Source organism: Ranitomeya imitator, chromosome 8, assembly GCF_032444005.1.
Source record: "Ranitomeya imitator isolate aRanImi1 chromosome 8, aRanImi1.pri, whole genome shotgun sequence".
In the NCBI taxonomy this organism is placed as follows: Eukaryota; Metazoa; Chordata; class Amphibia; order Anura; family Dendrobatidae; genus Ranitomeya; species Ranitomeya imitator.
In genome coordinates, this window is record NC_091289.1 from 148,907,812 (window position 1) to 148,920,971 (window position 13,160).

At 43.7% G+C, this 13,160-nt stretch overlaps 1 protein-coding gene across 2 annotated transcripts in view; it reads left to right on the plus strand.

Annotated features, from left to right (window-relative positions):
• Positions 1-13,160, plus strand: part of PKN2 (protein kinase N2) — a 166,417-nt gene that overhangs the window by 122,304 nt on the left and 30,953 nt on the right. For both annotated transcript variants that reach the window (XM_069737523.1, XM_069737524.1), the window contains exon 5: positions 5,294-5,439. In XM_069737523.1, the coding sequence (XP_069593624.1) occupies positions 5,294-5,439 (146 nt within the window). The remainder of the gene's footprint in view (positions 1-5,293; positions 5,440-13,160) is intronic.

Consider the following 13,160-nt stretch of genomic DNA (forward strand, 5'->3'; position numbering starts at 1 on the left):
GATCTCAAGGAATAGAGAAAAAAAAATCCTAAATGCTTTTAATTAGTAAATCAGACTTGTCTAGTGAGATAACTATGATATATTAAAATGGCCAGACAGGAGCTTGTCCTACACTGTGTGCACAATTATTAGGTATTAGTTAGTATTTTGACCATATCATTTTTGTGCAGATTTTCCAGCTCCAAGATGTATGAAGTTGAATGATCATTGGACGAAGCAGATCAGGCGACGTGTATCTGCGTAATGAGGGAGCGAGCGAGTCAACTTAAGTCCAAGTGGGTGATGGACCTGAGATGATGTCATCAGGGTCTTTGTGCTCTTCTACGTTGCTGCCTGCTTATGGTTGGTCAGCGTCACACAGGAGGTAGAAGCACACGCCCCCAGTAAAATGTATCTAATAACACCCACTTGGACTTAACTAAATTTAATTCTTTAGGTGTCAGATAATTGATTGCTAACTTCTCCACAACAAAAAGACCAAATAAAAAAAACAAACCCTTTTATTCCATTGTGCAACCACTATTTTACCATGTTCACTCAGTTGAACATAAAGAATTTGATGCAAGGTCCTCTTTAACTCACTATAAAAAGTATAAAAAAAAATACCGTATTTTGTGGATTATAAGACGGGGAGGTAAGTAGGAAAAACAATGTTTTTAATAAAATGGTTAAATGGTCGGCGCTCATAGCAAGTGAGCATTTCTGCTACATACAGGCAATCTGATCATAGCCTGTGTGTACCAGAATCGATGGGTCAACTGCAGATTCTAGTCTCCCACGGAGACTATTGAAGCATGCAAAAAGTAAAAAAATATATATAAATTTTTTTTTTTACAGTTCAAATCACCCCCCTTTCGCCCCATTCAAAATAAAACAATAAAACAAATCTAAATACACATATTTAGTATCGCCGCATTCAGAATCACCTGATCTACCAAAGTAAAAAAAAAAAACCTGATTGCTAAATGGCATAATGAGAGAAAGTCAAAACGCCAGAAATACGTTTTTAGGTCTGCTTTAAAATGCAATAACAGAACAAAAGAATATCTGCACCAAAATGGTATCCACGAAAGCGTCAGCTTGGCGCACAAAAAATTAGCCCTCACCCAGCCCCAAATCACGAAAAATGTAGACGCTACAGGTCTCCGGAAATGTTGGCCTTTTTTTTTTTTTTTAAAACTGTTGATTTTTTTTTTTCCCCCCACAATTTAAAAAAAAAAAAAAAAAAAAAAAACATAGACCTGTTTGGTGTGTATGAACTCATAATGATCTGAAGAATCATAATGGCAGATCCATTTTAGCATTTACTGAACATGGGGTGGGGGGGGGGGGGGGGGAACAAAAAACTCCTGTGGAATTTCACTTTGGGTTAAGGATGACCTAGTTGGACCTTTTCAGGTTGAAGATGGACTCAAAATCAACTCCCAAACCTACTGCAGGTTTTTAGAAGACACTTTCATCAGGCAGTGCTACGGGAGAAATTTTGCATCTGTCAAGAAAACCATGATCTTTATTCAGGACATTGGTCCAACTCACTCTTCGAAGTGTCCTTTGCTTGGCTGCCAGTAGGGATGAATGAATAATGACATATATTTATCAAGTGTGAAATAAGTGAGAATAAAAACATGAGACAATTTATGTTTTGCATTTAGTTTCATAATAAATATGCACCCATAGATAGTCTCCTAAGAAATTATTATTATTGTTTATTATTATTATTTATTGTTATAGCGCCATTTGTTCCATGGCGCTTTACATGTGAGGAGGGGTATACATAATGAAAACAAGTACAATAATCTTAAACAATACAAGTCATAACAGGTACAGAAGGAATGAGGACCCTGCCCGCGAAGGCTCACAATCTACAAGGGATGGGTGAGAATACAGTAGGTGAGGGTAGAGATGGTCATGCAGCGGTTTGGTCGATCGGTGGTAACTGCAGGTTGTAGGCTTGTCTGAAGTGGTGGGTCTTCAGGTTCTTTTTGAAGGTTTCGGTGGTAGGCGAGAGTCTGATGTGTTGTGGTAGAGGGTTCCAGAGTAGGGGTGATGCGCGAGAGAAATCTTGTATACGATTGTGGGAAGAGGAGATAAGAGGGGAGTAGAGTAGGAGATCTTGTGAGGATCGGAGGTTGCGGGTAGGTAAGTACCGGGAGACGAGGTCACAGATGTATGGAGGAGACAGGTTGTGGATGGCTTTTGTATGTCATGGTTAGGGTTTTGTAGTGGAGTCTCTGGGCAATGGGGAGCCAGTGAAGGGATTGACAGAGGGGAGAGGCCGGGGAATAGCGGGGGGACAGGTGGATTAGTCGGGCAGCAGAGTTTAGAATAGATTGGAGGGGTGTGAGAGTGTTAGAGGGGAGGCCACAGAGCAGGAGGTTGCAGTAGTCAAGGCGAGAGATGATGAGGGCATGGACTAGGGTTTTTGCAGATTCATGGTTGAGGAATGAACGGATTCGTGAAATAGAAAACCTCACCTTTACTTTCTTACATATTCAAGTTTATTAACTTCTTGGATTGACCGAAAGCAATAATAGTAGGTCAATAATAAAATTGATCATCAAAAATACAAATTGTCTAATAATTGCACACACAGTATATAGTGGTACTGTGCAGTAGCTCCTCTCCATCCCTTCCTTTATAAGATGTCCTTTTACTGATATTTTGCTATAATACTAGAGATACCACAGGTGCTGTGGTAAGAACAGGCTGCTCACACTGCTGTCCACCCTATCTGATCTAATACTGGAGATGCCAGAGGTTCGGAGATAAGAACAGGCTGCTCACGCTGCTGTCTACCATGTCTATCTGATCTAATACTGGAGATACCAGAGGTGCTGAGCTAAGAACAGACTGCTCACACTGCTCTCCACCCTATCTGATCTAATACTGGAGATACCAGAGGTGCGGAGATAAGAACAGGCTGCTCACACTGCTGTCTACCATGTCTATCTGATCTAATACTGGAGATACCAGAGGTGCTGAGCTAAGAATAGGCTGCTCACACTGCTGTCCACCCGGTCTATCTGATCTAATTCTGGATATACCAGGGGTGCTGAGATAAGAACAGGCTGCTCACACGGTTGTCCACCCTGTCTATCTGATCTAATTCTGGATATACCAGAGGTGCTGAGATACGAAGAGGCTGCTCACACTGCTGTCCACCCTGTCTATCTGATCTAATACTGGAGATATCAGAGGTGCTGAGATAAGAACAGGCTGCTCACACTGCTGTCCACCCTGTCTATCTGATCTAATTCTGGATATACCAGAGGTGCTGAGATACGAAGAGGCTGCTCACACTGCTGTCCACCCTGTCTATCTGATCTAATACTGGCGATACCAGAGATGCTGAGATAAGAACAGGCTGCTCACACTGCTGTCCACCATGTCCATCTGATCTAATACTGGAGATACCAGGGTGCTAAGATAAGAACTGGCTGCTCACACTGCTGTCCACCACGTCCATCTGATATAATACTGGAGATACCAGGGGTGCTGAGATAAGAACTGGCTGCTCACACTGCTGTCATAGTAACATAGTAACATAGTAACATAGTTAGTAAGGCCGAAAAAAGACATTTGTCCATCCAGTTCAGCCTATATTCCATCATAATAAATACCCAGATCTACGTCCTTCTACAGAACCTAATAATTGTATGATACAATATTGTTCTGCTCCAGGAAGACATCCAGGCCTCTCTTGAACCCCTCGACTGAGTTCGCCATCACCACCTCCTCAGGCAAGCAATTCCAGATTCTCACTGCCCTAACAGTAAAGAATCCTCTTCTATGTTGGTGGAAAAACCTTCTCTCCTCCAGACGCAAAAAATGCCCCCTTGTGCCCGTCACCTTCCTTGGTATAAACAGATCCTCAGCGAGATATTTGTAGTGTCCCCTTATATACTTATACATGGTTATTAGATCGCCCCTCAGTCGTCTTTTTTCTAGACTAAATAATCCTAATTTCGCTAATCTATCTGGGTATTGTAGTTCTCCCATCCCCTTTATTAATTTTGTTGCCCTCCTTTGTACTCTCTCTAGTTCCATTATATCCTTCCTGAGCACCGGTGCCCAAAACTGGACACAGTACTCCATGTGCGGTCTAACTAGGGATTTGTACAGAGGCAGTATAATGCTCTCATCATGTGTATCCAGACCTCTTTTAATGCACCCCATGATCCTGTTTGCCTTGGCAGCTGCTGCCTGGCACTGGCTGCTCCAGGTAAGTTTATCATTAACTAGGATCCCCAAGTCCTTCTCCCTGTCAGATTTACCCAGTGGTTTCCCATTCAGTGTGTAATGGTGATATTGATTCCTTCTTCCCATGTGTATAACCTTACATTTATCATTGTTAAACCTCATCTGCCACCTTTCAGCCCAAGTTTCCAACTTATCCAGATCCATCTGTAGCAGAATACTATCTTCTCTTGTATTAACTGCTTTACATAGTTTTGTATCATCTGCAAATATCGATATTTTACTGTGTAAACCTTCTACCAGATCATTAATGAATATGTTGAAGAGAACAGGTCCCAATACTGACCCCTGCGGTACCCCACTGGTCACAGCGACCCAGTTAGAGACTATACCATTTATAACCACCCTCTGCTTTCTATCACTAAGCCAGTTACTAACCCATTTACACACATTTTCCCCCAGACCAAGCATTCTCATTTTGTGTACCAACCTCTTGTGCGGCACGGTATCAAACGCTTTGGAAAAATCGAGATATACCACGTCCAATGAATCACCGTGGTCCAGTCTATAGCTTACCTCTTCATAAAAACTGATTAGATTGGTTTGACAGGATCCACCATGTCCATCTGATCTAATATTGGCGATATCGGTGTGCTGAGCTAAGAACAGGCTGCTCACTCTGCTGTCCATCCTGTCTTTCTGATCTAAGAGTGGGGATAACCATTGGTGCTGAGGTAAGAAGAGGCTGCTCACACTGCTGTCTATTATGTATTTCTGAATGGTGAGCAACTGCCTCATGTCCCTGTGCTTCTCCCATGCGCAAGGGGCAAAGCAGCCTAGCAGAGAGCACTGCTAGGACCATTGCAGCAACTATGCCCTAGGTTCAGACTTTAAATTTTTAGGTGCGCACTTCCCCCATCAAATCAGGAGGAAGAGGAGTTGCATGCTCCTGAAGATCCAACTTGAACACTGGCTGTTGAGGACCTGTCAGCAGTCTGAAATATAGTACCCTCCTTCACTTGTAGTGATTGCTGTGCAGCATTGCCAAATTAATATTATGGCCGTTTCATTATTTGTCTATTTTTTTTCTTTTCAGCTAAACCTGTAATTAGTCCACTTGAGCTCCGAATGGAAGAATTGCGGCATCATTTTAGGATAGAATTTGCTGTGGCTGAAGGAGCGAAAAATGTCATGAAGCTGCTAGGATCTGGGAAGGTTACAGACCGGAAAGCCCTCACTGAAGTAAGTTCTGGGGATGGGAGCACCACGTAAGCCCGCCGCACTCATGACTCTCCCGGTATTATATGCTCTGCAGGCTGGCTTAGTCACGGTTAATACGCCATACGTCAGAATTTGACAGCTCAGGTGAAGTTGGGTTTGGCATGTTTCTTGGGTGGAGTAGTGTTTGATTTTTCAAGTTTATTTTAGGTGAGGTCCCTCCCACCTGTGGCAGACGGCTGGATGATAAAGCACCTTTGCTTCATAAGTAGGCTTCAATTAAAAAGTTCTCTGTGTGGCATACAGTAGACTTTAGAGATTTACATTAAAATCTGGCCATTTTCCCTGCATGTTCCGCACGCAGCGGCGCAATATTGCGCAAACAGCACGTGTGACTTCATGTTCCTTGGGCGGAAATCTGTAGTTCTAGGAAAGTTCTTTGAACTGTTTTTGTTGAATTTGTACCGACATGAATCACATAAGGCTATCACATGGAGGGTTTTGTCTTCTGAGGGTAAAAGTGGGGAGGGCCAGAACGTGCTGCAGATTCTGGAATTCTGTGTATGGACTAAATCTGTGCCGCGTATACATGACAGGTTTATCAATATCAGAGACCTATCTCGGACGCAAAGATAAATGTAATGCACCATCAAAATGGGGACTAGAAAAAGCCAATGATCACGTCATGGCATGGACATGTCAAAGAGGAGGTGCCCTTCTTGTATGTATAGTCTCCGGCGACCCTCGCTGTGTATTGCTGCCATGACTGCACAGTCCATCACCCACTTATCATTCATTATTTAATTACTTGGGGAAATAGTCAGCATACATTAGGATTAAGATTTCTCAGCATTTCCTCAAGTCCGCCACATAAAGGCTGGAAGTTGTCCTTCTAGTACACAAGTATTTATAGTAGTATGATGGCTTTCTGCTGCCGGCATTGCTGATCTGCGAGTCACCAGGCTCTGGGCACCTCGCGGTTCCTTGGGCGTGGTGATTTACTTTTGTAGAAACATTAGTCCTGATCTTTATATATCATGATTATTTCTGCATGCCGTCACCTGCCCAGTTTTATTTTTTTATTTATTTTATTATGATATCCATCCCTCCAACCCCTTTAATCATTCATTTTTGGTCATTTTTATCCTTTAGATCAGGGGTGGGCTACTATTGTGGAGGGCCAAACCAATAGGCTGAAATTAATTCTGCTCAATATTTATATCAATATATTACTAATAATTATATTATTAACCCCTTCACGACATGTCATGTCCCTCCTTTTGATGTAGGCTCCGGCGGTGAGCCCACATCTTTCCCGATACTCGCGATCCACCCGCTGCTGTCAATCTCTGACAGCGGCATTTAATGTGATCATGCCAAGAGAGTGTGACTAAGGCTACTTTCACACATCAGGTTTTTTTGCGTCCGGCACAATCCAGCGAATGTCGGAAAAAACGGATCTGGCGCAGATTGTGAAAAACTGATCCAACGGATCTGTTTTTTCGACGGATCAGACTAGCATATCCAGATAATTGGATAAAAAAAAATTGGAGCATGCTCAGTTTAAAAAAACTGAATCCGGCACCGGAATCCGTCATTTTCCGGATCCGCACCTTCCGGCTCCCCTAGGTTTCCATTCTAGCAAACAGCCGGAAGCGCCAGCGCTTCTGGCTTTTTCACAGGACACAAAAAACGTTGCTGTGGACGTTTTTTCCAGAAACCGGAAACGGCAGATTTGCCAGATCCAGCGAAAACCGGACGAAACACAATGTCATCTGGCGCAATCCGGCACTAATACAAGTCTATGGGGAAAAAAACGGATCTGGCGGCAACATTCGCCAGATCCGATTTTTTTAAATTTAGCCGGATTGAGCCTGACAGCGAAAACCTGATGTGTTAAAGTAACCTTATCCTGCCACTCGGTGACCCCATCACGTGATCACGGGTCACAGATGCGTCGGCATGACAACCAGAGGTCTCCAGCCGACCTCTATGGTTGGCATTGCTGGATTGCTTTGCACACCGCCCGGTTGTCGGTGCTCATAGCAAGTGAGCATTTCTGCTACATACAGGCGACCTGTGTGTAGCAGGGGCGTTCGGGTTATCGCAGCTTTTAGTCTTCCTTGGAGACTATTGAAGCAATGCAAAAAGTACCGTAAACAAAAAATATTAATATATAAAAGTTCAAATCACCTCCCATTTGCCCCATTCAAATAAAACCATTAAATAAAAATAAAACCTACACCTATTTGGTACCGCCGCATTCAGAATCACCCGATGTATCAGTTTATAAAAAGAATTAATCCGGTTGGTAAACGGCGTAGTGAAAAAAAAAAAAAGACAAAACGCCAGAATTATGTTTTTTTTGTTGCGGCAACATTGCATTAAAATGCAATAACTGGCGATCCACACTAAAATATCATTAAAAGCGTCAGCTCGGCATGCAAAAAATAAGCCCTCACCCAGCCCCAGATTATTTATTATTATTATTATTATTATTATTATACATTTTTATAGCACCATTTATTCCATGGCGCTTTACATGTGAATACGAGGCAAATATAGACAAATACATTAAACATGAGCAGATAACAGGCAGACGGGTACATAAGGAGGGAGGACCCTGCCCGCGAGGGCTCACAGTCTGCAGGGGATGGGTGATGAAACACTAGGAGAGGGTAGGGCAGGTTGCGCGGCGGTTCAGTAACTTCAGGATCACTGCAGGTTGTAGGCTTGCCGGAAGAGGTAGGTCTTCAGGTTCTTTTTGAAGGTTTCTATGGTAGGCGAGAGTCTGATGTGTTGGGGTAGAGAGTTCCAGAGTATGGGACAAGCACGGGAGAAGTCTTGGATGCGGTTGTGGGAAGAAGAGATGAGAGGGGAGTAGAGAAGGAGGTCTTGAGAGGATCGGAGGTTGCGTGTAGGTAGGTACCGGGAGACCATGTCACAGATGTATGGAGGAGACAGGTTGTGGATGGCTTTGTATGTCATTGTGAGGGTTTTGAACTGGAGTCTCTGGGCGATAGGAAGCCAGTGAAGGGCTTGACATAGGGGAGAGGCTGGGGAATAATGGGGAGACAGGTAAATTAGTCGGGCAGCAGAGTGTAGGATGGATTGGAGCGGTGCCAGAGTGCTGGAGGAGAGTCCAGAGAGTAGGAGGTTGCAGTAGTCGAGGCGGGAGATGATAAGGGCATGCACTAGCGTTTTTGCGGTGTTGCGGTCAAGGAAAGCACGGATCCGGGAAATATTTTTGAGTTTGAGACGGCAGGAGGAGGCAAGGGCTTGGATATGTGGCTTGAAAGAGAGGGCAGAGTCGAGGATCACCCCGAGGCACCGGGCATGTGGGACTGGGGAAAGTGAGCAGCCATTGACATTGATGGATAGGTCTGGTGGAGGGGTAGAGTGAGATGGGAGAAAGATGATGAATTCTGTTTTGTCCATGTTCAGTTGTAGAAAGCGAGCAGAAAAGAAGGCTGAAATGGCAGACAGACAGTGCGGGATTTTGGTAAGTAAGGAGGAGAGGTCAGGTCCGGAGAGGTAGATCTGCGTGTCGTCAGCGTAGAGATGGTACTGCATACCGTGGGATTCTATGAGCTGTCCCAGGCCGAAAGTGTAGATGGAGAAGAGTAGGGGTCCTAGAACAGAGCCTTGAGGAACACCGACTGACAAGGGGCGAAGTGAGGAGGTGGTGTGGGGGAGGGAGACACTGAATGTTCGGTCTGTCAGATATGACAAGATCCAGGAAAGGGCCAAGTCTGTGATGCCAAGAGATGAGAGAATTTGTAGCACGAAAAATGACGCAATTTTATTATTATTATTTTTTAATTTATTTAACACTTTTGGATTTTTTTTTTTTTGCCATTGAAATAAAAAAACAACCTATACATGTTTGGTATCTATGAACTCATGATGACCTGGAGAGAATAATAATGGCAGGACAATTTTAGCTTTTGGTGAACACAGTAAAAAAAAAATCCAAAAAACAGTTGTGGAATTGCACTTTTTTGCAGTTTCACCACACCTGGAATTTTTTTCACATTTTCAAGTACAAGACATGGGAAAACCATTCAAAAGTAGAAGTTGTCCCGCAAAAAAACAAGCCCTCACATGGACATATTGACGGAAATATAAAAAAGTTATGGCTCTGGGATGAAGGGGGACAAAAAACAAATGCAAAAACTAAAAAGGGCTGCGACTTGAAGGGGTTAATTGTATCAGTTAATATTGAGCAGAATTAGGTATGCTGACATTCCCCTATGTATCGTTTGAATCCAGAGTGCAGCACCTTCTATATATTGTATGAGCCCCACACGGTCCTCCCCGTGCGCGGCATGAGCCCGTGTTTTCCACCCCTCGGCTGGCCGTCTGTGGGCCAGTCTGAGACAGCCAGAGGGCTGGATGTGTCCCGCAGGCCTCACTGTGCCCAGGTCAGCTTCAGATGGTTATATACACACTAAAATATTTAAAATAGACCGCATTTGATTTCATCCCTCCCTCATATGAAATAATACATAAAACTATATTCAATTTATCATAAGACAACTGAATAGAATAGAATGGAAACTCCAATATCTTTAGGATTTTGGAGTGTTTCTGCTCCAAACACTGATCTCTATGTGAGCACAGTGCAATGTGAAAGCGACATTGCTGTGTACATGCGAAATACTTTTTTTTTTTTTTTTTTCTTAACCTCTTTTAACCGTTTCAGAGTTCTGAAACTGCTTCAGCAGGTAAAATAAGTGACCTGTCCAATCCTTGGGTAGTTCTCTAGTTAGGATTTAAATCAGGAGTGGGTAACTAATATTTCCAAGGGGCTTCATGAGAGACCATGACTGTTGTGAAGGGCCGGACTTAATTCTGCTCATTATTATTGTTTTATATTAATTTTAATCATTTAATATTGAGCATAATTAAGCAAGTTGACACAGCTACTGCTAACACGTTATGGTAGGGCTTATTGTAACATGTATTTTTATCTGTAGAAACTAATCGAAACTAACGTTTATAAAAAAAAAATATATATATATTCTTGAAAATATGAATGATGCCCCCACAAAGCCCTTCAATCAATGTCCACTCACAGCTTCCCATGTATTATGAAGAACCCTTCACAGCCCCTCCCGCATACATCATGATGTCCCCTCAAAGCAACCCATGATGTATGATGGCCACTCGCAGCCCTTCCACACGGTATGATGTTCCCTCACAACCCCCTCCCACATACAGGTCCTTCTCAAAAAATTAGCATATAGTGTTAAATTTCATTATTTACCATAATGTAATGATTACAATTAACTTTTCATATATTATAGATTCATTATCCACCAACTGAAATTTGTCAGGTCTTTTATTGTTTTAATACTGATGATTTTGGCATACAACTCCTGATAACCCAAAAAACCTGTCTCAATAAATTAGCATATTTCACCCATCCAATCAAATAAAAGTGTTTTTTAATAACAAACAAAAAAACCAACAAATAATAATGTTCAGTTATGCACTCAATACTTGGTCAGGAATCCTTTGGCAGAAATGACTGCTTCAATGCGGCGTGGCATGGAGGCAATCAGCCTGTGACACTGCTGAGATGTTATGGAGGCCCAGGATGCTTCAATAGCGGCCTTAAGCTCATCCAGAGTGTTGGGTCTTGCGTCTGTCAACTTTCTCTTCACAATATCCCACAGATTCTCTATGGGGTTCAGGTCAGGAGAGTTGGCAGGCCAATTGAGCACAGTAATACCATGGTCAGTAAACCATTTACCAGTGGTTTTGGCACTGTGAGCAGGTGCCAGGTCGTGCTGAAAAATGAAATCTTCATCTCCATAAAGCATTTCAGCCGATGGAAGCATGAAGTGCTCCAAAATCTCCTGATAGCTAGCTGCATTGACCCTGCCCTTGATGAAACACAGTGGACCAACACCAGCAGCTGACATGGCACCCCACACCATCACTGACTGTGGGTACTTGACACTGGACTTCAGGCATTTTGGCATTTCCTTCTCCCCAGTCTTCCTCCAGACTCTGGCACCTTGATTTCCGAATGACATGCAAAATTTGCTTTCATCAGAAAAAAGTACTTGGGACCACTTAGCAACAGTCCAGTGCTGCTTCTCTGTAGCCCAGGTCAGGCGCCTCTGCCGCTGTTTATGGTTCAAAAGTGGCTTTACCTGGGGAATGCGGCACCTGTAGCCCATTTCCTGCACACGCCTGTGCACGGTGGCTCTGGATGTTTCCACACCAGACTCAGTCCACTGCTTCCTCAGGTTCCCCAAGGTCTGGAATCGGTCCTTCTCCACAATCTTCCTCAGGGTCCGGTCTCCTCTTCTCGTTGTACAGCGTTTTCTGCCACATTGTTTCCTTCCAACAGACTTACCATTGAGGTGCCTTGATACAGCACTCTGGGAACAGCCTATTTGTTGAGAAATGTCTTTCTGGGTCTTACCCTCTTGCTTGAGGGTGTCAATGATGGCCTTCTTGACATCTGTCAGGTCGCTAGTCTTAAGGTACCGTCACACTAGACGATATCGCTAGCGATCCGTGACGTTGCAGCGTCCTCGCTAGCGATATCGTCCAGTGTGACAGGCAGCAGCGATCAGGCCCCTGCTGTGCTGTCGCTGGTCGGGGAAGAAAGTCCAGAACTTTATTTCGTCGCTGGACTCCCCGCAGACATCGCTGAATCGGCGTGTGTGACACCGATTCAGCGATGTCTTCACTGGTAACCAGGGTAAACATCGGGTAACTAAGCGCAGGGCCGCGCTTAGTAACCCGATGTTTACCCTGGTTACCATCGTAAAAAAACAAAAAGTACATACTTACATTCAGCTGTCTGTCCCTTGCCGTCTGCTTCCTGCACTGACTGCTGGCCGTAAAGTGAAAGTGAAAGCACAGCACAACGGTGAGTCACACAGCGGTGACTCACCGCTGTGGCTGTGCTGTGCTTTCACTTGTTTGTTTTTTTACGATGGTAACCAGGGTAAACATCGGGTTACTAAGCGCGGCCCTGCGCTTAGTTACCCGATGTTTACCCTGGTTACCGGGGACCTCGGCATCGTTGGTCGCTGGAGAGCGGTCTGTGTGACAGCTCTCCAGCGACCAAACAGCGACGCTGCAGCGATCCGGATCGTTGTCGGTATCGCTGCAGCATCGCTAAGTGTGACGGTACCTTTACCCATGATGGGGGTTTTGAGTAATGAACCAGGCAGGGAGTTTATAAAAGCCTCAGGTATCTTTTGCATGTGTTTAGAGTTAATTAGTTGATTCAGAAGATTAGGGTAATAGGTCGTTTAGAGAACCTTTTCTTGATATGCTAATTTATTGAGACAGGTTTTTTGGGTTATCAGGAGTTGTATGCCAAAATCATCAGTATTAAAACAATAAAAGACCTGACAAATTTCAGTTGGTGGATAATGAATCTATAATATATGAAAGTTTAATTGTAATCATTACATTATGGTAAATAATGAAATTTAACACTATATGCTAATTTTTTGAGAAGGACCTGTAGTATAATGTCTCCTCACATTATGATGTTCCCTCACAGACCCCATGCTGTATGATGGCCACTCTCAGCCCTTCCATGCAGTATGATGTTCCGTTACAACCCCCTCCCACATGGGATAATGTCTCCTCACATTATGATGTTCCCCCACAGATCCCATGCTGTATGATGGCCACTCTCAGCACTTCCACGCAGTATGATGAACCCCCTCACAGCCCCGCATGCAGTATGATGTCCCCTCACAGCTTGA